This window comes from Rattus norvegicus, chromosome 14 (assembly GCF_021556685.1).
Source record: "Rattus norvegicus strain SHRSP/BbbUtx chromosome 14, alternate assembly SHRSP_T2T, whole genome shotgun sequence".
Taxonomy (NCBI): domain Eukaryota; kingdom Metazoa; phylum Chordata; class Mammalia; order Rodentia; family Muridae; genus Rattus; species Rattus norvegicus.
This window is the reverse complement of record NC_141547.1, coordinates 9009895-9031621: the sequence shown is the minus strand read 5'-3', so window position 1 is coordinate 9031621 and position 21727 is coordinate 9009895. Positions and strand designations below refer to the sequence as shown.

The window sequence follows — 21727 nt, the reverse complement described above, 5'->3', positions numbered from 1 at the left end:
TCAAATGAAAATATAATTTCAGGGAGCTGGAGAGATGGCTCAGCCATTAAGAGCACTGACCGCTCTTCCAGAGGTCCTGAGTTCAATTCCTAGCAACCACATGGTGGTTCACAACCATCTGTAATGGGATCTGATGCCCTCTTCTGGTGTGTCTGAGGACAGCTGTAGGGTAGTTATATATAATAAATAATAAATCTTTAAAAAATAATTTCGGTGAAATAAAATAGGTTCCTAGAAAATGTTGCATGTTTGTTTGTGTCCTGTGATGGTTAAGTTTATGTCTTATCTTGTCTGGGCCATAGATAAACATAGATGTTTGGTTCAACATTATTGTAGATGTTTATTGAAAATGTGTTTAGATAAAAAAATTAATATTTAAGTCTTTATCCTTGGAATACAACAGATCAGGTCACATAACATAGATGGACCTCTCTCCCAATTAGTGGAAGACCTTTTACTGGGACCTGAGGCTCAGTGAGGCTGGCCAGGGAGTCACAGAGACCCACTTGTCCCCACCTCCCCAGGGCTGGGATTGAACTCGGGTCCTTAGGCTTGCAGAGTTAGCGATTCTCCAACTGAGCTCTCTTCAGCTTTAGCCTTTGGCCCGTTGCTCCTACCTCCCCTTTCTTCTGACAGGGTCATGCTGTGCACTTCAGGCTGGTGATAAACCCTCAATCTTCCCAGTTCAACTTCCCAAGTCCTAAAATTTCAGGCGTGTGTGTTACCATGACATGTGAATGTCAAGTCATCCACGAGTATCTATCCAGCCTGACACCTACTCCCCAAGGTCAGGGCTTATGGGCTTCCCCTCATGGCTTTAAAGTCACAAACGGGTCTCTCTCTGAATTCCTTTTTAATTAATTAGTTAATTAATTAAATGTATATTTGTACTCTATCTGCATGTACACCTGTACACCAGAAGAGGGCATCAGATCCCATTACAGATGGTTGTGAACCACCATGTGGTTGCTGGGAATTGAACTCAGGACCTCTGGAAGGGCAGCCTTAATCCTTAATTGCTGAGCCATCCCTCCAGCCCGAGACTTTCTTTTTCTTTATCTCTTTCTCTCTATAGTCACACACAGAGGGAAGCAAATGTGTGTGTGTGTGTGTTTGTATATTTCTTATATGATATATAGAAATATATGTACATATATACACACACACGCTCATCTAAATACCCTATTGATGTTTCCCCCTGTAACTCTGATTAAAGACTACCCCACTTCATACAGTGTTATACTGGTAAGCGCATGCGCAGACAGTTTGCAGTGGATATACCCCTCTTTGCTACTAGGGCACATCTCTGGGTCAGACTCTGCCTCTTACACGTTTTGAAGTCCTCCTTGGTAAGACATGGCAGACTCTCCCCCACAAGACACAAGCATTGGTGGAGAGTTTAATGACCTAATGCATACACATTGCAAATACAAATTACGAGCTTTATAGAATGTCGAGGGACAAAAGGGGACGATCTATTATTGCTGCGTCGGCCAGAACTTAAGGTTGTAGCTGCTACAAAACTCTGGCCAATCAAATTCAGAGCTTGGATACCATCAAGTGGCAGCCACGCCTGCAACAGCTAAACACAGTTGCCAACTAGAGTGATAAGGGACCGTAAGAGACTCACAGGAATGCCGTATCGGGTTCGGTAGAGAGTCCTCATCGCCACCGTTGTTCCACACAAACAACATTCATTCATGTCAGCTGCCACTTGACATCCAAGACAAGTGAAGCAAAAGGTCCCACAGAGGCCTGGAAACACGAAAAGAGGGGTACATGTTACTTTGGTCTGCCTTCAGAGCCACATCACGAGGCCTTTCTCCTCTCCAATGCAAGTCCGGCTTCGTTGTTTGGGCGGGGCTTCATCATGACCCCGCCCCATCACTTCAGGCGTAACTGTACACGGAAAAGACCTAGCTCCTTCTCAATAGTGCCACTCACGTATAAATTACTGAAACCTACCCATGTTTCAGGTGAAGTCCTTGGTACTAACAATGTTCCCAATCCAGTAGGGATATACTAGGAAAGATTAGGAGATAGGAAAGACCCGAGAACCAGCCTAGAATGTCCCAGGTCACTTCAGAGTGGCGCCTACAACAAGGCTCTGGGTAGGAAGTAATGCTTGAGCTGTGTGTATGTGGTGTGTGTGTGTGTGTGTGTGTGTGTGTGTGTGTGTGTGTGTGTGTGTGTGTGTGTGTGTTCATTACAAACTAGGAGTATTTATGTATGCGATCAAGGCCAGGAAGAACCACCAAGTATCTTGTAAGAGATTAATTTGGTCCGATTTGCATTTAAGAAAGTCTGCCCTAAACCGAGTGGTGGTGCACGCCCTTAATACCAGTACCCGGGAGGCAGAGGCAGTTGGTACTGAATTTGAGGCCAGCCTGGTCTACAGAAAGAGTTCCAGGATAGCCTGGGCTACACAGGGAAACATTTCCTCAAACAAACAAACAAAAGAGAGAGAAATAAATAAAGGAAGGAAGGAAGGAAGGAAGGAAGGAAGGAAGGAAGGAAGGAAGGAAATTTGCCCCAAAACAATGACGGCTGCTTTAGAACTCACCCTGCCACCCCAGGCAAACTTTTAAAAATTACATTTTATTTAGTGTGTGTGCACACATGTGAGGGTCAGAGGATAATTTTTAGGGATTGGTCCTCTCCTTCCACCATGTGGGTCTTGGGGATTCGAACTCAGGCTGAGAGGCTAGGCCACAGTCACTTTCCCCACCAAGGCATCCTGGCAGCCCTACAGTAAAACACACACACATCCAGGTAACTGCATATTCACATAATCGAGTAGCAACTTGGGGCTGGAGGAGTAAAAGTTAGTCTTTAGGGACTTTGACTGCTGTAGTCTTTATCGCCATTTTGATTTTTAGGTGTCACAACCATGTCATGGATGGCGTTAGTCAATCAGCCCCGGGTTACCTGGTGAAGCCGTGGAAAGCTGCGAACAAACTCGCCTGGAATTCGTTGCCTATGCTTCCTGTGCAGTCCATCTGTTTTAACTTCCTTCCAGTCCAAGTTCTATCCCACAGCAAGTTAAAGCTTGAGTACTTCCTGACCGTTCTGAGGAGTGGGCTTCAGAGCAAACCTCTCCTTCCTGAACTGCTGAGGACAATTGCTGGTTCCCTTTGCCACCCGCCTCGTTTTCTGCCACATTCACTCAGAGAGATCTTAGTGCATACGGGGAAACCTCGCTTTATAGATTAAGACCATTCTCTGAGAGGTTCTGAAACTCTCTGAAAGTGTCCTGTGACCGGGCACGATGTGACTGACAGTAAAACAAGATTTAATGTACACGCAATCAAGAAAGATTTAATTGCTGTTGCTTTTTTTTTTCTTTTTTAAATCAGGTTTAGGGGACTGGAGAGATGGCTCAGTGATTACACAGCTTCAGAGGATTCAACACCCTCATACAGACACATATGCAGACAAAACACCAATGCACATAAAATAAAAAATAGGGCTGAGGAGATGGCTCAGCAGTTAAGAGCACTGACTGCTCTTCCCAAGGTCCTGAGTTCAAATCCCAGCAACCACATGGTGGCTCACAACCATCTGTAATGAGATCCAATGCCCTCTTCTGATGTGTCTGACGACAGCTACAGTGTACTCATATACATAAAATAAATAAAGTAAATATTTAAAAATAGATACAATAAAAAATAAAGACATTGTAAAAAAAAAAAAAAGTCAGGTTTAGCCAGATGGTGGTGATGCACACCTTTAATCCCTAGAAAAAGCAGGTGGATCTCTGAATTTGAGGTTAGCCTGGTCTACAGAGAGTTTCAGGACAGCCAAGGCTAAAACAAAGACATCTTAATCTCAAAAAACAAGCAAAACATGCAAACAAATAAACAAGCCCCTCAGGTTTAAGTAAAAATGTCTCATGAATAAATAATCTGTTTATAATTAGTAGGCCAGGCCCATTCAGTTTTAGAATCATTCAATGCTACCTTAATTCAAGGATTTATTCTAGCAGGTAATGTGACTTTTTTTTTTTGTGGCGGCTGGAGAAGAACCAAGTATAATGAGTCTTTGATGTTTACAGTACCATTCCCGGATTCTCAGGAGCCTGTAATGAGTTAGCAACTTGGCAACTTTCCACACAGTAAGGGAGGAATTGTATCAATTATAGGGACACCCTCCCTGCCCTGCACTTACAGACTCCACAGTCACTGAAGCAATCACACAGGCTGGTCTGCCAGTTGGAATTTTGGGGAGCACGGACAAATCCAGGTTGAGTCACGATAACTGTTGCTGCCTGAGCCATCTTCAACGCGAGGTCTCAAAAGACCGGGTCTGAAAAAGAAAAGGTTGGAAGTTGCTCCGGGAAGGGGCTGCGTCCTGCCCCTTAGCTAGCCCTACCTGCTGTGCTCCACTGACTGGGGACAGGAGGTGGTTGGAGAAATCAACCTGTTGATCTCTAAAGAGCTTTTCAGTCTCCACCTCTGAGGGGACAGAGGCCTCAGGGGAAAGGAATTCACTGAACTGGTAAGGTGAACAGGTGTCTCTCATGGGCGAAAGGAAGGAAAAGAAGCTCATAGCGTGCTATTTTTATACACATCTCTGCTGTCCAGAAGATGGGAAACAAACCATGGGCCTGGGGACAGGGGTAGGGTTGGGGGACCGTGAAAAACACCCACTCCTTAGTGCACACCCACTCTCCTCCCTCTCTTGCTTGGCCCCCTTGGGTTTTCACACAACTCTTTCGAATCCAAGCTGCTCCATCATTTCCCGTTTATCAGAACCTGAACCTTCTACCCGTGCAGCTTAGCCATGACTCGTGGCAGGGGCTAGCAAGTTCTTATAATCAACCCAAACCCTTTCCTAGTGTTGTGCTTTTGTTCTTGATGATGCTGACTTGTTTTCCCGAGTCAGCATCTCATCATGTAGCCCAGGCTAGCTTCAAGCTCATGATCCGTGCCCTGCTTCAAATCTTCCATATGCTGGCATTACAGGTGTGTGTCCCAATTCCCAGTTGAGCAAGGCCTTTATGAAGTATGTTTTGGTTAGGATGATCCTAATTTCTCTTCCTTTGTACCTTTGTTAAAGCCCTCATCTCTAAAGTCACATGATCCCTTCTCACCAGTCATTTTTATTCTTATTTATTTTTTTAAGATTTATTTATTTGCTATATATAAGTACATGGTAGCTGTCTTCCGAAGAAGGCATCAGATCCTATTACAGATGGTTGTGAGCTACCATGTGGTTGCTGGGATTTGAACTCGGGACCTCTGGAAGAGCAGTCAGTGCTCTCAACCACTGAGCCATCTCTCCAGCCCCCACTTACATTTTCATTTATTCATCTGTGACGTCAAAGTGGTTACTGGCTTGGCCACCTCACATGTGCACCGAGAGCCCTAAGTATAGTCTGCAGACAAGTTTACTGGACAGCTTTTAAAAACTAATACAAATCCATAAGAGAGTGGCCGTTAACACAGAGATCTGACAAGGACATCTCTGTGGCCGGCAATCCTGTCAGCTAGTTTATCCACACTGCGTCAGGCATGATATTAGCGCTGCATTGTTCATTTACTCTGCCATAAGATATTATCATCTCTATGGTGAGGGAGGGACTAACTCAGTTGTGAAATTCAAATCCTTTTCTGGGCTTTCTGCCTAGGAGGGTATCTTGGAAAACAGGACCTCCCCTTTCTTATTTTAAAAAAAATGTGTGTGTGTGTGTGTGTGTGTGTGTGTGTGTGTGTGTTGTACATATAGTGTGTATGCAGTTGTGTGTGTCTCTGGAGGCCAGAGGAGGGCACCAGGTGCCCTGTTCCACCCCAGCCTCCTCAGTCCCTTGACACAGGGCCTAGCCAGCAAGTCCCAACCATCCCTCCTGTCTCCACCCTATAGCACTGGGAGACTTGTATGTGCAGACACTCCTGGGTTCTTACTTGGGTGCTGGGAACCAAAGGCACCCAAGCTTGGACATCAGGCATACTTGCCTGCTTAGCCCCTGCCTCATCCTCCTTCCTCTTCCCCTGCTGTCTTTAGCATCAAGTCCAGTGAGTGTTAGACTCCCATCAGCTGAATTAAGCACTAAGGGAGCTGGGGGAATTTTTATTTAGAGACTCAGGTACATATTTTTAAAGGCACTAAAGGGCTGGGAGTGGTGGCGAGCACTTTCCGTTCCAGCACTTGGGAGGCTGAGGTAGGCAGATGGATCTCTGTAAGTTCAAGGCTAGCCTGGTCGGCAGAGTGAGTTCCGTGACCGCCCGAGACCATTGCCCGAATAGAATGCTCTGAAAGTGCACGATTTGGCTCTGTGCTTTCGTCAGTTCGGAGTTTCCATCAGTCCCCTTTGCTTTGTTCTCTCTAGATCCCATCACCTGCAACGTCTGCTGGGTCGGTAGTTTTCTTGGATGAAGAGAGAGAGCAGTGTGTGACCCCAAGAACAACCTTAAATGAAAGGTTTGCTCAGATATTTCTCCCGTGACTAGGAGTGTTCAAGGATTCTTGAGACATGTTTAAATCTGCGTGCACTTTAATATGGTTAATGATAAATCAATCCAGCCCACTGAGTCCTAGCGCACAGCACGCAAACAATGGTTAGTTATTACAGAGGAAGACAGAATTGGTTTAGTTCTAAAAGGACGCAGGCTGGGCTCAACTTTAATGCAAGCACCTGGGATAGCAGCGGCAGATATGACTGTGAGTTCCAGGCCAGTGAAGGCTATAAAATGAGACTCTGTCTACAAGAAAGGGGTGGGAGCGGGGAGACGGGGGTGGGGGGGTGGGGGGTGGGGGTGGGGGGCAAAGAGGAAGGGCTTACAAAGTTCTTTTCAATGTTTGTATCTGCTGACCACCATCATCATCATATTCACAACAAACAAAAAAAAATACGGGCTGGAGAGATGGCTCAGCAGTTAAGAGCACTGGCTGCTCTTCCAGAGGTCCTGAGTTCAATTCCCAGCAACCACATGGTGGCTCACAACCATCTGTAGAGAGATCTGATGCCCTCTTCAGGCCTGCAGGAGTACATGCAAATAGAGCACTCATTTACATAAATAAATACATTTTAAAGAACAAACAAACCAGGGTTGGGGATTTAGCTCAGTGGTAGAGCGCTTGCCTAGCAAGAACAAGGCCCTGGGTTCGGTCCCCAGCTCCGAAAAAAAAGAAAAGAAAAAAACAAACAAACAAACAAACAAACCAAAAAAAGAAAACAAAAACAAAAACAAAACAAAGCAAGCCACAAAGTTAGGAAAATGGTGAAAACAGAGGGTCAAATAGTTTACAATAGAAATGAAAAAACAAACCCTAAATATATAAAAAGATGCTCAGACTTTCCCATGGGAAAGAAAGAAGTGACTCCTGCTGGGCAAAACCTAGAACTCGGTTGTTGGTAGTGAGCCATTGCCAGAACCAGGAAGGCTCCAAGGTTGATCGTTAGCACTAAACCTTGGTCAGAGCGCTCAGGAGAGAGCAGCTGTGCAGACCTTCGAGGGGCGAGAGCCTCTGCTGAGAATAGCTTTCGAATTTCGGAAGCATTTTGCTGAGTAATATGGTTATGACAGGGTTAACTTGGAACCAGGCAGCACATCCCTGGCACTTGGGATCACTAAAGCCCAGTTCTAGGTCAGCCTGAGCCATTCAGTGAGACTTTATCTAAAAAACTAGAAACATCTGGGTAGGTGCCAGGACTCGGGAAGCCATGAGGCAAGCAAGTTTATGAGCACACATAGCTACACAGGTAGATATGGTAGAAGTATATGAAGATAAAGTCTGATTACGTCTAAAAAGAGGGTACACCTTGTACCCAAATCTTGATTACTAAATGCCATTGTTCAATAAAAAGAGCCTGCCGACTTCAGGACGGGGAGGGTTCATCTAAGATGAACCTCGGACATATGGCTTCAAGAGTAGAGACACTGCTGAGTGGGGACTGGGGGACACTTCCGAGGGAGTTTGATGGGCAAATTTAAGACAATTTGAGCAAAAAAATAATTTTATTATTGGATTGCAAGTTGTAGAAGAAACGATCTGTAGCTCTCCCTATATTATCTGTATCTTATCTATGTGAAACCAGTATAGATAAATAACAGGATTTCAAATGGGAGAGACAGGATGGCACTTTCTTTGCTCCGATGAGTGTAGAAGGACTAACAGGACTCTAAGACCCGCATTTGGCATACACTATAGTGACTACCATAGGCAAACTGATGGTGGAGTCTCTGATATTATTGAAGGTATTTTTCGTTGTTTGCCTATGTTCCCTAGATTAGTATTCCTCCCAACAAGCCATAGAGACTGTGATTTTCCTTCCTCAAAGTCAAAGAAACTAACCTTTCCCATCTTTCTGTCTTAGGGTTGGCCATAAAGGCAGTTTCCTATCTCCTCTGTCAGCCAATCACACACAGCCACTGTAGGCTCTGCACTAGGAGGAAGCCATGCTAAGGGATCAGGCCAGGCGGGCTTGATGGTTCCCTACCCCGTCTCTGATGCATGGTGACCACTCAGCGGCATCCCCGCCACCCTGCGGACAGTTTGGGATTGTAGCTCCGTTAGTAGAATGCTTGCCTATCGTGCACTGGTTCATGCCAGCCTTGGAAAACCAAACATGGTGACACATGCCAGTAATTCCAACACTCAAGAGATAGAGACAGGGGCAATCGGAAGTCCAGAGCCATCAGCTATGTAGTGAGTTCCAGGACAGCTTTGGTTAAAGGAGACTCTGTTTCACAACAACAACAACAACAACAACAACAACAACAACAACAACGAGGACAAGAAATCTACTTGAGTCTGGAGTAGTAGGTAGTATCCATATGATCCCGCTGAGGCAGGAGGCTTGCCACTTTGAAGCCAGTCTGTGGCGTAGGGAGACTAAGTAAACCCAAAGCAAGCACAACTAAGTAACTATCATACAAAAGCCCAAGAACTACAAAAACCTCCACTGGTAGTTAAATCAGTAGAGTTACTCCTTGCTCACAGTGAGGAATCGATGCAGACTCCTTAGAGAATGTAGGCTGCAATGGATTGGTTTGGAAGAGGAACCAGGAAATAGAGATGCTACGGGGAGATGAAAGTCATTTTATGGTGATATTTGCTATGGATTCCTCACTGCAGCAGCAGCTTACAGACGGGAAAGTTAAATGAACTTCCTCCTCTTCCTTTCAGCTCAATAAAATTCAATAACCATGGAGGTCACACAACAAGCCTGTGGATTCCATGGGTCCGAACTAGCTTTGCTGTTAACAGCTCCGACTGAAGCCACCCTGCAGGTTCAAGCTGGTGAAAGGCTACATTGTTACACTGTAGGAGTATCTTTCTCTAAAAGTTCTCTCTCTCTCTCTCTCTCTCTCTCTCTCTCTCTCTCTCTCTCTCTCTCTCTCTCTCTCTGTGTGTGTGTGTGTGTGTGCATGTGTGCGTGTGTACGTGTGTATTAGTTTAATTAGGGTTACTCATAGGAGCCTGGGTAACTAGCCACTGACCATACCAGACAAGAAAAATGTCTGTCTCCCTGCAACCCTAACAATGCCTCTTGTAACCTAATGATTAACTGCAAAGTTAGCTATTCCAGGAAAGGGCTAACACCATGTCATAAGGCACGATAATCTAAATTTCCTTTGGCTTTTTGGAACCCAGAAGGTCTGATGGCTTATGAAGAACTGCAGATGGTTGGCCAGAAAAGCAGTCCATCCAAAATTGACTACTGCCACGAGTTGCACCAGATGTCTCGCCCCAGTAATGTCGCCTTGCCCCTGTAGCCTCTAAGCAACATAGCTTTTTTTTTTCTTCTTTTCTCATGTATCATAAACTCCCCTCAAACTGTTTGTGGCCCAGGATAATCTTGAACTTTGGGTCCTCTTGCCCCACCCGGTGTTGAAGGTGGCTTCCTGCATGGCTAGGCTGTGTCCACCTAGCACCCCAACATCTGCCCCCGCCCCCTAAAGACCGGAGTGTTCATCTTCCAACTTTTTTCTTTTTTTTGGAGCTGGGGACCGAACCCAGGGCCTTGCGCTTCCTAGGCAAGCGCTCTGCCACTGAGCCAAATCCCCAACCCCATCTTCCAACTTTCCAAGCCTCTTACAGGAAGCCACAGCTGCTCCCTAAATTCATTCATTTCGGGAGAAGAAAAGTAAAAACACCGCAGTAATTCATTTTCGTTGCTGACCCTTTGCGAAATTAACAAGACCAAGTCTTAGAGAGCAGCGTTTACTGACGCAGAACTTGGAAAATGTAGCAGGTACCACTCCCCCCGCCCCGGGGGGTCGTGGGCGGCCCTGGGGAGTGCGTGGGTGGAGTGTGCTTGAGTCTTAGAGATTACGTTTCCGCAGCTGGGGGCAGACCCTAAACCCTGAGCAATGGGTGAGGTCAAGCTTCCTTCAGAACTCAGCACGAAGTTTGAAGTTTCCCGGAGCTTTTCTCCTCCCCAACTCCAGCACTAAACCTCAGAAACCATATTCTGAGAGATTGTTACTGCCATGGAAGGCGCCAGACGTATAACCCCAGCAATTTCTCCATGTCTTGCCTCTAGGAAATATAGTCCCCCCCCTCCCCACCAAAGGTACCACAGTGCCTTGGAAAGCGAAACATTTTAGAAAATAGAAAAGCACGTGTATTCAAATTTACTTTGCATTGTCTTTGAATAGTCAAAGGCCAGAGAGAATACAAGAAGTGAACAGTACTGGGCGGTTACCTCAGGGCCAGCTGCTGATATTTTTTTCATGTTTATCTTTCTGATTTATTATTTTTATGATAGTGTTGAAATTGTTAGGACTGGGAAACAGATCAGTGGTAGAGTGCTTGCTTAGTATGTGAGAGAGCCTGGGCTAGAGCCCCACCTTAGCAACAGCAACAACACAAAAAATTAGAGCTTTATTTCTTTTATAATGAAATTTTGAGGTAACTGTGTTTTCCCTTAGGGGGGAGGGATCAAATAGGAGACTAATATCTTTAAGGAGATTAAGCCTGAAGGCACATCCTTTCTACCGTTTTTTTTTCCAGAGGGAAACTGTAAGCCTTCAGCTCATTTTTACATTGAGATTTAAACCTAAGAGTGGGCATCTGAGTGGTCGTGAGAGAAAAATCCCCAGGTTGTGGCTATGTAGGTATCCTTTTCCTGGCAACCCTCAGTCAGCGTATTCCAGACGTTTGTGTATTTACGTTGGGACACATAGACTTTACAACCACGTGAGACCGGAACGCAGTAATCTGCATCTGTGGCAAAGGCTTGTACCTAGAACATTCACCTGCTCACTGACAGATAGTTGGTAAAAAAAAAAAAAAGGTTCTTTTCTCTACTTGTGGCCAGAACAGTCATCAGTCAGTCCCAGCTGTACTAGACAAGGTGGTGACACCTATAACCCTAACTTTGGAAGTGGAGGCGGGAGGAAAAAAATATAACAACCATAACAAAACTCTTATCTTTTTCATTTGTTTAACCCAGGAGAAATTTGAAGACATATATAATGTGCCCTACACATATGGAAACAATTTCCAAAGGTTGCGTGTTTCTTTCAGATCTCCCCCTCCCTTCCTCCTTCCCCCCTCTCCCCCGTCCCCCTCCCCCACCCCTCCCCTCCCTCTCCCTCCCTCCCCCCTCTTCCCCGCCCTTCCCCCTCCCTCCCGCCCCCTCCCTCTCCCCCTCTCCTTCCCCCTCCCCCTTGCCCCTGCCCCCTCCCTTCCCCCCTCGCCCCGCCCCCTCCCTCTCCCCCTCGCCCTCTCCTTCCCCCTCCCCCTTGCCCCTGCCCCCTCGCCCCGCCCGCGCTCTCTCCCCCTCGCCCCCTCCCTCCCCTTCCCCCTCTCCCCGCCCCCTCCCTTCCCCCTCCCTCTCTCCCCCGCCCCCACCCCTCCCTCTCCCTCTGTCCCTGGTGGTTGAATCTAAGGCACGCAGTGTGTGTTAGACAAGTGCTCAGCTAACTTCCTCTTTTGAAGGTGGGAAACTGTGGGGTGGGCAGCCGTGGGAGACCATGGTGTTTCCGGAACTGAAGCCAAGTGCGGGTGGAGGGGAGGGTGGGGGGGTCGGCAGGAGGTTTTGAATAACGAGAGAAGCTCCTGGCCATGAAGGTTGCAGCTGCAGGGGAAGGATGCTCTGCCCAGCACTGTCTAGAAGTGCAGTCCTAGAGGGAACGAGCGCTCCGGGGTTGCCATGTGCACCTCCAGCTTCCTCTGAAGAGGGTCTTAGACTCTCTAGCCCTGAGGTTTCTCATAGAAGAAACACCTCCTCCAGGGTCGAAGAGCCAACAGGCTCAGGGGAGTCCATGCTGAGCATGCGCGTGCCCAAGGCCCTTGCTCAGCCTTTGATCCTCTGCTACCCAACAGAAAACAACCAACAGAAGAACTAACCACAAAACACTAGGAGAAGTCTGCAAAAACTCACTCGGTGCACTCTTAAGGCAGCCCGGTGATCCGGTCACAATCCCTCGTCTGTTGGAAGTTACAACAAAAACATAAAATGTAATGCAAACTAAACTCGCTTTTTTTTTTTTTTTTTTTTTTTTTTAGTGCGTCCACTAAAGGTTTAACCTTAGTCATCTGAAATGAAAAGTCACCAGGAAGTGAAGGGTTTAAAAAAAAAAAAAAAGAAACACTAATCTGCCGCCACTGCCTAATGCTATGCGGCGTAGATTCTAGGAATGTTCTATGACCTTATGTTCCGGCAGGTTTCCGCGGTCCTCAGAGTTTATTATCATTTGTGTGCCCCAAACTATGTTTGCCTTCCCATCCTCAAGAAGCCAATTTACAGTCGAATTAATAGTGGAAACTAGGAAAAGGACATCCTCCCACGCCCAGTCCACAGATCCGCCTTCCCGGTCCTGAAGTGAGATTGGGGCTTAAATTGAAGGCTGGGCTCTGGGCTGGGGATTTATCTCAGTGGTTAGAGCGCTTACCTAGGAAGCGCAAGGCCCTGGGTTCGGTCCCCAGCTCCGGAAAAAAGAACCAAAAAAAAAAAAAAAAAAGAAGGCTGGGCTCTGCACACCACAGGTAGGCAGCATGTGTCTTCCGCTGCATCCTGTAAGGTGGTCTGACGAGTCGAGCAGAAGTCTGTGGAATCCTTTTCTGAGAGGCAAGCTCCTCTTCTGACCAGAGGGCTTTTTCTTCTCCCAGCATGAGAGTCCTGGGAAATCCCCAGCCCTTTAGGGTTTGTTGTTATAATAGTCTCTTTGGAAGACTTCGAGGTGTCCGTATTAGAATATCCTCTTTTTTTTTTTTTTTTTTTGCCAGACTCGTCTCAAAAGCATTTTTGGAAAGCCCACGTGGCAAAGCAGATTTCTGGTCACTACTCTGGAAAGTTGTAATTAGCCTAGCTAGGGTCTGGGAGTTTGTAATCATCAGTTTTCTGGGCTGCAGCCCCTGTGTCTTGACAAAGGAATGTGACTGCTTTGATGGCGACTTGATAAAAGAGTGCGCCTTTCCCCAGGCTGACAGAGACCCTGCCTGGTGCCTCCCACTGCAAACTCACGGTGACGCGACCCCTGGACAGTGGTGAGTCCCACCCAGGGGCTTACAGACTTTGCAACCTCTGGCTCCATTTCCTGTCTGTTAGAAATAACTGCAAGTCCCTTAGAAAACATGTATCAACCCAGCTGTGTTTGTCAAAGTCTTGTGATAGAGTCGTTATGGGCTAAGGAGAAATCTGTCGTTCCCTGACGGTGGGGCAATGCGAACCACAACTTTGCACAATAGGATATTAATAAAAGCTGTGGTGGGGGCCAACCACTCAGGGATAAAAGGGGGAAAAATGGAGGCAAGGACTGAAATAAGGCTCTGGGTGGACCGGCTTAGAAAAGCAACATGAAAAATAACTTCCTTCCTGCCTTCCTTCCCAGTTTCCTTGGCAAGGACTGGACCCTGCCAGGAAATCTTGTAGGATTTGGCTTACATGTTGAACATCTCAAATTTTATCTCTTAGTCTCAGACCTTGTACCTATATTTCTGTCTCAGAACACACCACTCTCTAGCAGGAGAAATCACTGGCTTAATAAAATTATGTTACATGGCACTGGTTAAATTAATGAATCTTGTTAATCTTGATTAAGCCAGGTTCCAAGCAACATATGCTTGAAGTTTCTAGTATACATTGGCATTAAAATTCTTTTTCCGTCTTGACTGAAACAATCTCATCACACAGCGCTCTCCAGGGTCCGGGGCTACCCAAGGTGCGCTGTGAGCGTGCTGGTTCTCTGTGAGCATCGGCGAGTACCAGAACTAAGTCTCCACAGACGTTAGATTTTTGCTTTCATGATGAGAATTCCTAAGGACTTTCAAACTTTACAAACTAAACCTACAAAAATCCCATCGAGTTCTGCCAGGTAGTTTAAACAAATTAGTAGATATTTTCTATGCACAAAGAAACTAGATCACTGGGTGGTGGTGGGGGATCTAGTTAGGAAATCCAGCACATAAAATGCCCTCCCCACTGAAAGCGGTGTCCCAGAGGGTCCCGGCTGAGATGTTTCAAAGCATGATGCTTAGCATGCCTCACCCATGATTGCTGAGTTTCACTAAAATTACTAAATTTACAGCAGCTGGGGAAGAAAACACTCATCTTTCAACAGAATCTCAAACCACATTAGGAATAAAATAACGAAATCACTTTAAAAAGTTGCCCCTCGGTTTAAAGAAATTCTTAACAATTACTTACAGTTCAAAAGGTTTGGACAGGACGGGTCCTGTGGTCTGGGGTTGAGTCTTCCTACAAATGGAGAGATTCTCAAGGAAGGGAGAGAGGTGATCAGCTTGGTGGAGGGTGTGGTGGGGGTGGACTGTAGTCCAAAGAGCAAAGTCCTGTGCTCTGATTGGCTGTGGTAATCCAGGCAGAAGTGCTAAAAGCTATCTCTTACCAAATAGGGCCTTTCCTTCTTTACAATTACAACGGGCTAACCTCTAATACCTTGGTGGGGAGGAGAAGGCATGGTTCCCTGGGCAGTAGATTAATCTACCTGCCTGCAAAGCTCACTGATGCTTACACCTTATTTTCCTCTATTAACATAATAAACTGGAAGGCTCTAGGTGACCTGGAATTGCAGGCCTGCTCACACTGCCCTTGTTTGTGTCTTGAGGCAGGGGCCTCTCTATAGTCCTGGGTATCCTGGAGCTCAGTTTGTAGGATGGTCTCAGTCTCTCAGAGACCCATCTGCCTCTGCCTCCTGGGAGCTGCGATTAAAGACAGGCACCATCATGCCGGGCTTCTGGTCAGATCTTTCTCTTCTGTCTTTTCTTCTTCCCCTCTCATTTCCTCCCTGAGGTATTAAGAGACTGAACCCGTGGCCAGAGGATTTTTAGGTGTGAACTCTATTATTCCGAACCCCGATATTGCTTTGGTCTCTGTAATGGACTGAGCCCTTGCTATATGTTAGGCATGATTTTTATTATTTTATTATTTTACTCTTGCGGTCGTCACTGCCGCCATCATCGCTGCCGCCGCCACCACCACCACCACCACCACCACCACCACCACCACCGCCGCCGCCACTGTCAACGTTGTCATCATCATCTCCAAACCCCATGTCTCCATGGCGTGAGCCTGTACTTGCACGCGGGCATCTGAGTGCCATAGCCAGTGTGTGGAGGTCAGAGGTCAGCCTTGGAAAGTCTGTCCTCCCCTTTTGTCTGTTGTTCCCACTGTGCTGCCTAGCTGTGAGCTTCCAAGCAATTCTCCTGCCTCTACTCCCCCCCCCCCCCCATCTCTTGTAGGAATTCTGTGATTACAGTTATTAGCAGCTGAACTATCAGTATTATTTATTTATTTATTTATTTATTTATTTATTTATTTATTTATTTCCAGGGACCAAACTGAGATTGTCAGTATGTTTTTTTCCTCTCCCACTCTTAAAAAAAAAAGTATTTTCATGTGTATGTATGTTTTGCTTGTGCGCCTGCCTGTGCACCATGTATGTGCACATGTGCCTGGTGCCCACAGAGGCCAGAAGATGTTAGATCCCCTGGAACGGAAGTTGCAGGTGGGTGCTGGGAATCAAATGGACCCCCTGGCGAGCAGCCAGTGCCCATAACTTGCTGGGCCATCTCTCCAGCTCAGTTGTTGGGTTTGAGCTGCGAGTGCCTTTGACTGCTGGGCTATTGTGCTGAACCCGTAGGCGTGGTTCTTAATGCTTTTAACATTTTCGCCTTACAGTCCTGAAGGGTGATATGCTTGCCTCTACTTGACTGATAAAGAAACTAAGATTCTTTCTTTCTTTCTTAGATTTATTTACTTATTATATGTATATGAATACACTGTAACTCTCTTCACACACACCAGAAGAGGGCATCAGATCCCTTTACAGATGTGGTTGCTGGGATTTGAACTCAGGACCTCTGGAAGAGCAGTCAGTGCTCCTAACCGTTGAGCCATCTCTCCAGCCCGGGGAATGGTCCATTTCTGAGCGGTTTTATTAGGCAGTAAATTTCTTTTTAAAGACTAGCCTCCTATCCCGAGAGACTCCCCAGAAGAGCAGGCCAGAATTCAGACATCCATGCTAAGTGCCGCATAACCAAAGTGAACTTTGAAGGAGCCCCGTTTTCCCAACAGGGAAGGTTCAGTCTCCAACATCCTCACACAGACATAGGCAGGCAAAATGCTGATCATATAAAATTAGAGGCGTTGGGGAGGAGAGAGGGAGAGGGAGGGAGGAAGAGAGGGAGAGGAGGAGGAGGGAGGGAGGGAGGAAGAGAGGAAAGGGGTGAGGAGAGAGAGGGGGAGGGGAAGAGGAGAGGGGAAAGGAAGAGAGAGGGGGAGGAGAGAGAGGGGGAGGGGGAGGGGAAGAGGGAGAGGGAGAGGGAGAACAGCCAGAGGCATCTCTAAGAGTCTAGACTAGAGGGAAATAGAAACAGACTGGCCGTGAACAGGGAAGGAGGCTGTGGACTGAAACAGCCTGGATGTTCAGAGTAGAGGAGGGATCAGGAGGACCAGGGTGCTGGTGTGACATGGGCCTTTAAATACATAGCAGGTACATGTGAACAGGGAGGGACCCAAGGAGCCTGGAAGCGAGCACTGGCTTCGATAAGTAACCACAGGTATAAAGGGAAGCGGTTCCTTCTGGCAGACAAATTCCTCCATTTCACAAGTTCCTGAAGAACTTTTTTTTTTTTTTAAACTGGGCATTGATCGGAAATTGACTAATACACAGCACACTTGCCTTCATGCCTACTGGGAAAGTGATTTTGAAATGACTGATCTATTTTTTTAAAATGTTTTGTTATTTTATTGTTTATTTATTCATTCATTCGTTTATTGTGCTTGAGGTGTGTGTCTGTGTGAATGTATGTGTCTGTGTGTGTGTGTATGTCTGTGCCCACGTGTGTATCTTTGTGCAGTCAAGTCATGTAGCTAAGGTGGAGGTCAGAAGACAGCTCACTGGAGTACCTTTTCTACTCTCTCACATGTATCCCTTGGATGCACACATGTGGAAAAGAAATTTCTTAGGAACGCATAGCAGAGAAGAGTAATTCAGCTGCGAAAAAAGTGATCTAAAGAGACTGGAGTGAATATTTCACATACGGAGGAAATTGAGACTTAAAAGAGTGAAGCCCGACAATTTCCTGACCCTCGTTCACCTCCAACTATCTCTCACCTCTGCCTCAGATTATAGCCTCTGCCTCAGTTCACACTCTCTGCCTCAGTTCACACTCTCTGACTCAGTTTACATTCTCTGCCTCAGATTATAGCCTCTGCTCAGTTTACACTCTCTGCCTCAGTTTACACTCTCTGTCTCAGTTCACACTCTCAGCCTCAGTTTACACTCTCTGACTCAGTTTACATTCTCTATCTTAGTTCACACTCTGCCTCAGTTCACACATTCTGCCTAGCTTACACTCTCTGCCTCAGTTTACACTCTCTGCCTCAGTTCACACACTCTGACTCAGTTCACACATTCTACCTCATTTAACACTCTGCCTCAGCTTACACTTTCTGCAGTTTCACTTTTCTTTTTTTGTTTTGTTTTGTTCTGTTTTTTTGAGCCAGGTTTTTTTCTGTGTAGCCCTGGCTGTCCTGGAACTTACTGTGTAGACCAGGCTGGCCTCAAACTCAGAGATCCACCTGCCTCTGCCTCCCCAGTGCTAGGATTAAAGGCGCGCTCCACTTTCTGAGGAAGCAAGACAAGTCCGGCTGATCCACGATTTCACGCGGGAATGGGTCCTTTTGAAACTTCAATCATTTATTCTTGTTGTTAAAATTTAAGCATAAATGTTCACAAGCAGAGAACTGCTGGATAATTTAAAACGCGTCACTCAGAGGAAACCATTAGACATCTGCAAGTCATTCCTCAAGGAACATTTGCTGATAAGGTAGTTAATATACACTCATCCTGCTAATTTATTCAGCGAAGGTAAAGGGAACTGCCCTTCTCTTTGGATGGAGCAGGCATACTTCATGTGTGTACCATCGATGATAATGGAGACTGTGGTTATAATTTCAGAATTTTGAAAGGTGTACTTTATCCTTTAATTTCCATTTGTGTGGGGGGAAAAAAGCAGTGCTTTGAAAAATTATCTGAAGTCCAGCAAAAATTCTGTGCGAGCAGCCTCAGGCCTGTTCTGTGAATGCTTCAGGAGTCCTGCGACATAGTGAAGGCCTCAGCTCATGGTTTCTGAGTGATATTCCAGCTCATGTGGTCTGGTCAGCCAGGGGATGTTGGTGGCAATCCCAGTGTGGGAGCAAAGTTGTCTCTTTCCTTAACAGTAAGTGGTACATTCACCACCACCGACAAAAGTAACGAGGGAAACTTAATAGTAGTCTGCGGGTCATTCATTCGGTCATCGTGACCAAAGACCTAAGAAAAATAGTCACAAAGCGGGAGAGACTTGGCTCCCCCCATGGTTCAGGTTTTCAGGTCAATGGCCCTATTGCCTTAGGCAAGGCTGGGACTTCATGGCCCGGAAGGTGTGGGGAGACAAATGGTGGCTGGGAGCAGGAAGAGGCACAGGAAGGGTGCAGGGACAAATTATAGCTTTAAGGACACAGTATCAGTAACACACTTCCTCCACCTAGTCCTGCTTCTCAGCACTCTCTTCAGCCATCAGCCCACTGTGCATTATCCACTGGTGCACACTGCCACCAGTGGGCTCAAGTCTTCAAAATGAAATACTCCCTACCCACTGCATTACAATACCATTAGCTCACCGTGCTCAAGTCTACTCTTAGAAGTTGTTCTGCTTAAATACTATTATGTCTATTTGCTTGTGTGTGTGTATGTGTGTATATGTGTGTGTGTATGTCTGTGTATGTCTGTGTGTCTGTGTGTGTATATGTGTGTATGTCTGTGTGTATGTGTGTGTATGTGAGTATATGTGTGTGTATGTGTATGTTTGTGTGTATGCATGTGTAGTGTGTGTATGTGTGTGTGTATGTCTGTGTGTCTGTGTGTGTATATGTGTGTATGTCTGTGTGTATGTGTGTGTATGTGAGTATATGTGTGTGTATGTGTATGTTTGTGTGTATGCATGTGTAGTGTGTATGTGTGTGTGTATGTCTGGTATGTCTGTGTGTCTGTGTGTGTATATGTGTGTATGTCTGTGTGTATGTGTGTGTATGTGAGTATATGTGTGTGCATGTGTATGTTTGTGTGTATGCATGTGTAGTGTGTGTATGTGTGTATATGTGTGTGTATGTCTGTATGTGTATGTGTGTGTATGTCTGTGTGTATGTTTGTGTGTGTGTGTATGTCTGTGTGTGTATATGTCTGTGCGTATGTGTGTGTATGTGTGTGTATGTGTGTGTATGTGTGTGTATGTCTGTGTGTATATGTGTGTGTATGTGTATGTATATGTGTGTGTATGTGTGTGTATTTTGTGTATGTGTGTATGTGTGTGTATGTGTGTGTATTTTGTGTATGTGTGTATGTGTGTGTGTGTGTGTGTATGTGTGTATGTGTGTGTGTGTGTATATGTGTGTGGGGGTGGGGTGGTAGGGGGATAACCCATCTGGAAGCAGAGGACAATCTGCTCTCCTTCCACCACGAGGTCTCAGGAATCTAACTCAGGCTATCACATTTGGCAGCAGATGCCTTTTTGTCCCTTCTGCTTAAAATTTAGCCAGTGGCTCATGATGGTCAAAACAAGAGTTCTGGAAATAATAAGTGTGTGTCAGCAAACCCGTGGGCCCGCCCCATGTTGGTCCTGCCCTTTACGTTGGCTCCTACTCCATCAGGGTTTCTGCCTGGACCACTTGTGTTGTCATGGCTAAACATTATGGAGCCACCATCAGTAGCATTTTTCACCACCTTCAAGCCATCTCCCATTGCATCTTTGATGTGAATGAATGTGTGTTTGTGGAGTCTTTTGACCAGTAATATGAGACTATGAGAGAGAGAGAGAGAGAGAGAGAGAGAGAGAGAGAGAGAGAGAGATTACATTCCTTAATAAAGATGAACACTTCTCTCAGTATATACTTACAGAAAAATCTTGTATGCTCCAAACAGCCAAGACTTACACGTTTCAGGGCTTGGGTCAGGGTTGGGTAATGCCTACTATGCAAATATGAGGACCCAAGTTCAGATCTCCAGCAGTCACATAAGAAGTTCGTGTGGTGATGCATACCTGTGTCTCAGTGCTGAGAAGCAGAGCCAGGGTTTTCCCGGGGACTTGATGGCCAGTCAGTCCAGTTAATCAATGAGCTCAAGATTCAGTCAGACACCCTGTGTCAGAAAGTAAGGCAGGGAGTGGCTGGGTAAGACATCTGACATTGACATCTGTTGTTCATGTCCTACACGGGCACCCTCTCACATGCACACACACACACATATACCACACACTTGTGCACACACACATACACCACACACATGTGCATACACACACTGCATGCATGTACACACACATATACCACATACATGTGCATACACACTGCATGCATGTATACACACATATACCACATACATGTTTACACACATATACCACATACATGTACACACACTGGTGGTACACCATACACACATACTTTTAAAAAATGGCCTCTTTAGTTCTGTACAGATAGAACGCACCTTTTTTCCCAGCTTGAGAAGGCTTAAAGGAAAGTGCCCAATCCTTTTCTTTCACTTTAAGACAGGTTTTACTGTGTAGTCATGGAACTTGCTGTGTAAACCAGGCTGACCTCTGCCTCACAGATCTGTCTGTCTGTCTGTCTGTCCTGGTGCTGCATTAAAGGAATTCGCCATCACCCCTGGTAGGCTTGCTTTTTTGGATTGTATTGTAAACTGTTTTCAGTGAATTTCTTTCTTTTCTAGATTTTCCTTTTTCCTCTATCGTGAATTCTTGTAAAGATGGCGGTCTCCACAGGAGTTCCTCGTAATTTTTGCTTGTTGGAAGAACTTGAACAAGGACAAAAAGGAGTGGGTGATGGTGTGCTTAGTTGGGGCCTTGAAGATGATGAAGACTTGACACTTGCGAAGTGGACAGGCATGATTATTGGGCCACCAAGGACACCATATTAAGACAGAGTATATAACCTGAAAGTGAAATGTGGGTCTGAATATCCAGAAGCTCCTCCATCAGTTAGATTTGTAACAGAAATTAATGTGAATGGAATCAATAATTCTGGTGGAATGCATGGAGCATGTCGGTATCAGCAAAATGGCAAAATTCCTACAGCATTAAAGTTGTACTTCGAGAGCTAAGATGTCTTACGATGTCCAAGGAAAATATGGAGTGTCCACTGTCACCAGAAGGACAGACGCACTCCAACTAATTTTAGTGGATCTCAAACTTGTCTTAAACCAACAATCCTTCTACTCATGCGAATGTCCTGATTAAATATCGCCATGCAAAATACTCACAC

At 45.9% G+C, this 21727-nt stretch overlaps 1 protein-coding gene and 1 pseudogene across 3 annotated transcripts in view; one reads left to right on the top strand and one right to left on the bottom strand.

Annotated features, from left to right (window-relative positions):
• Positions 1–14683, bottom strand: part of Plac8 (placenta associated 8) — a 21708-nt gene extending 7025 nt beyond the window's left edge. Inside the window, exons 1-4 of one of the 2 annotated variants that reach the window (XM_087583753.1) lie at positions 14600–14660; positions 12335–12381; positions 4168–4305; positions 1631–1755 (exon numbers count right to left, since the gene is read on the bottom strand). In XM_087583753.1, the coding sequence (XP_087439879.1) occupies positions 1631–1755; positions 4168–4276 (234 nt within the window). In that variant the 5' untranslated portion in view covers positions 4277–4305; positions 12335–12381; positions 14600–14660. 2 annotated transcript variants of the gene reach the window in all.
• On the top strand, positions 13355–21727 carry LOC134481705 (ubiquitin-conjugating enzyme E2 variant 2-like; annotated as a pseudogene). Its single transcript, XR_015637281.1, has 2 exons — positions 13355–13440; positions 21177–21727. The product of XR_015637281.1 is annotated as a ubiquitin-conjugating enzyme E2 variant 2-like (transcript).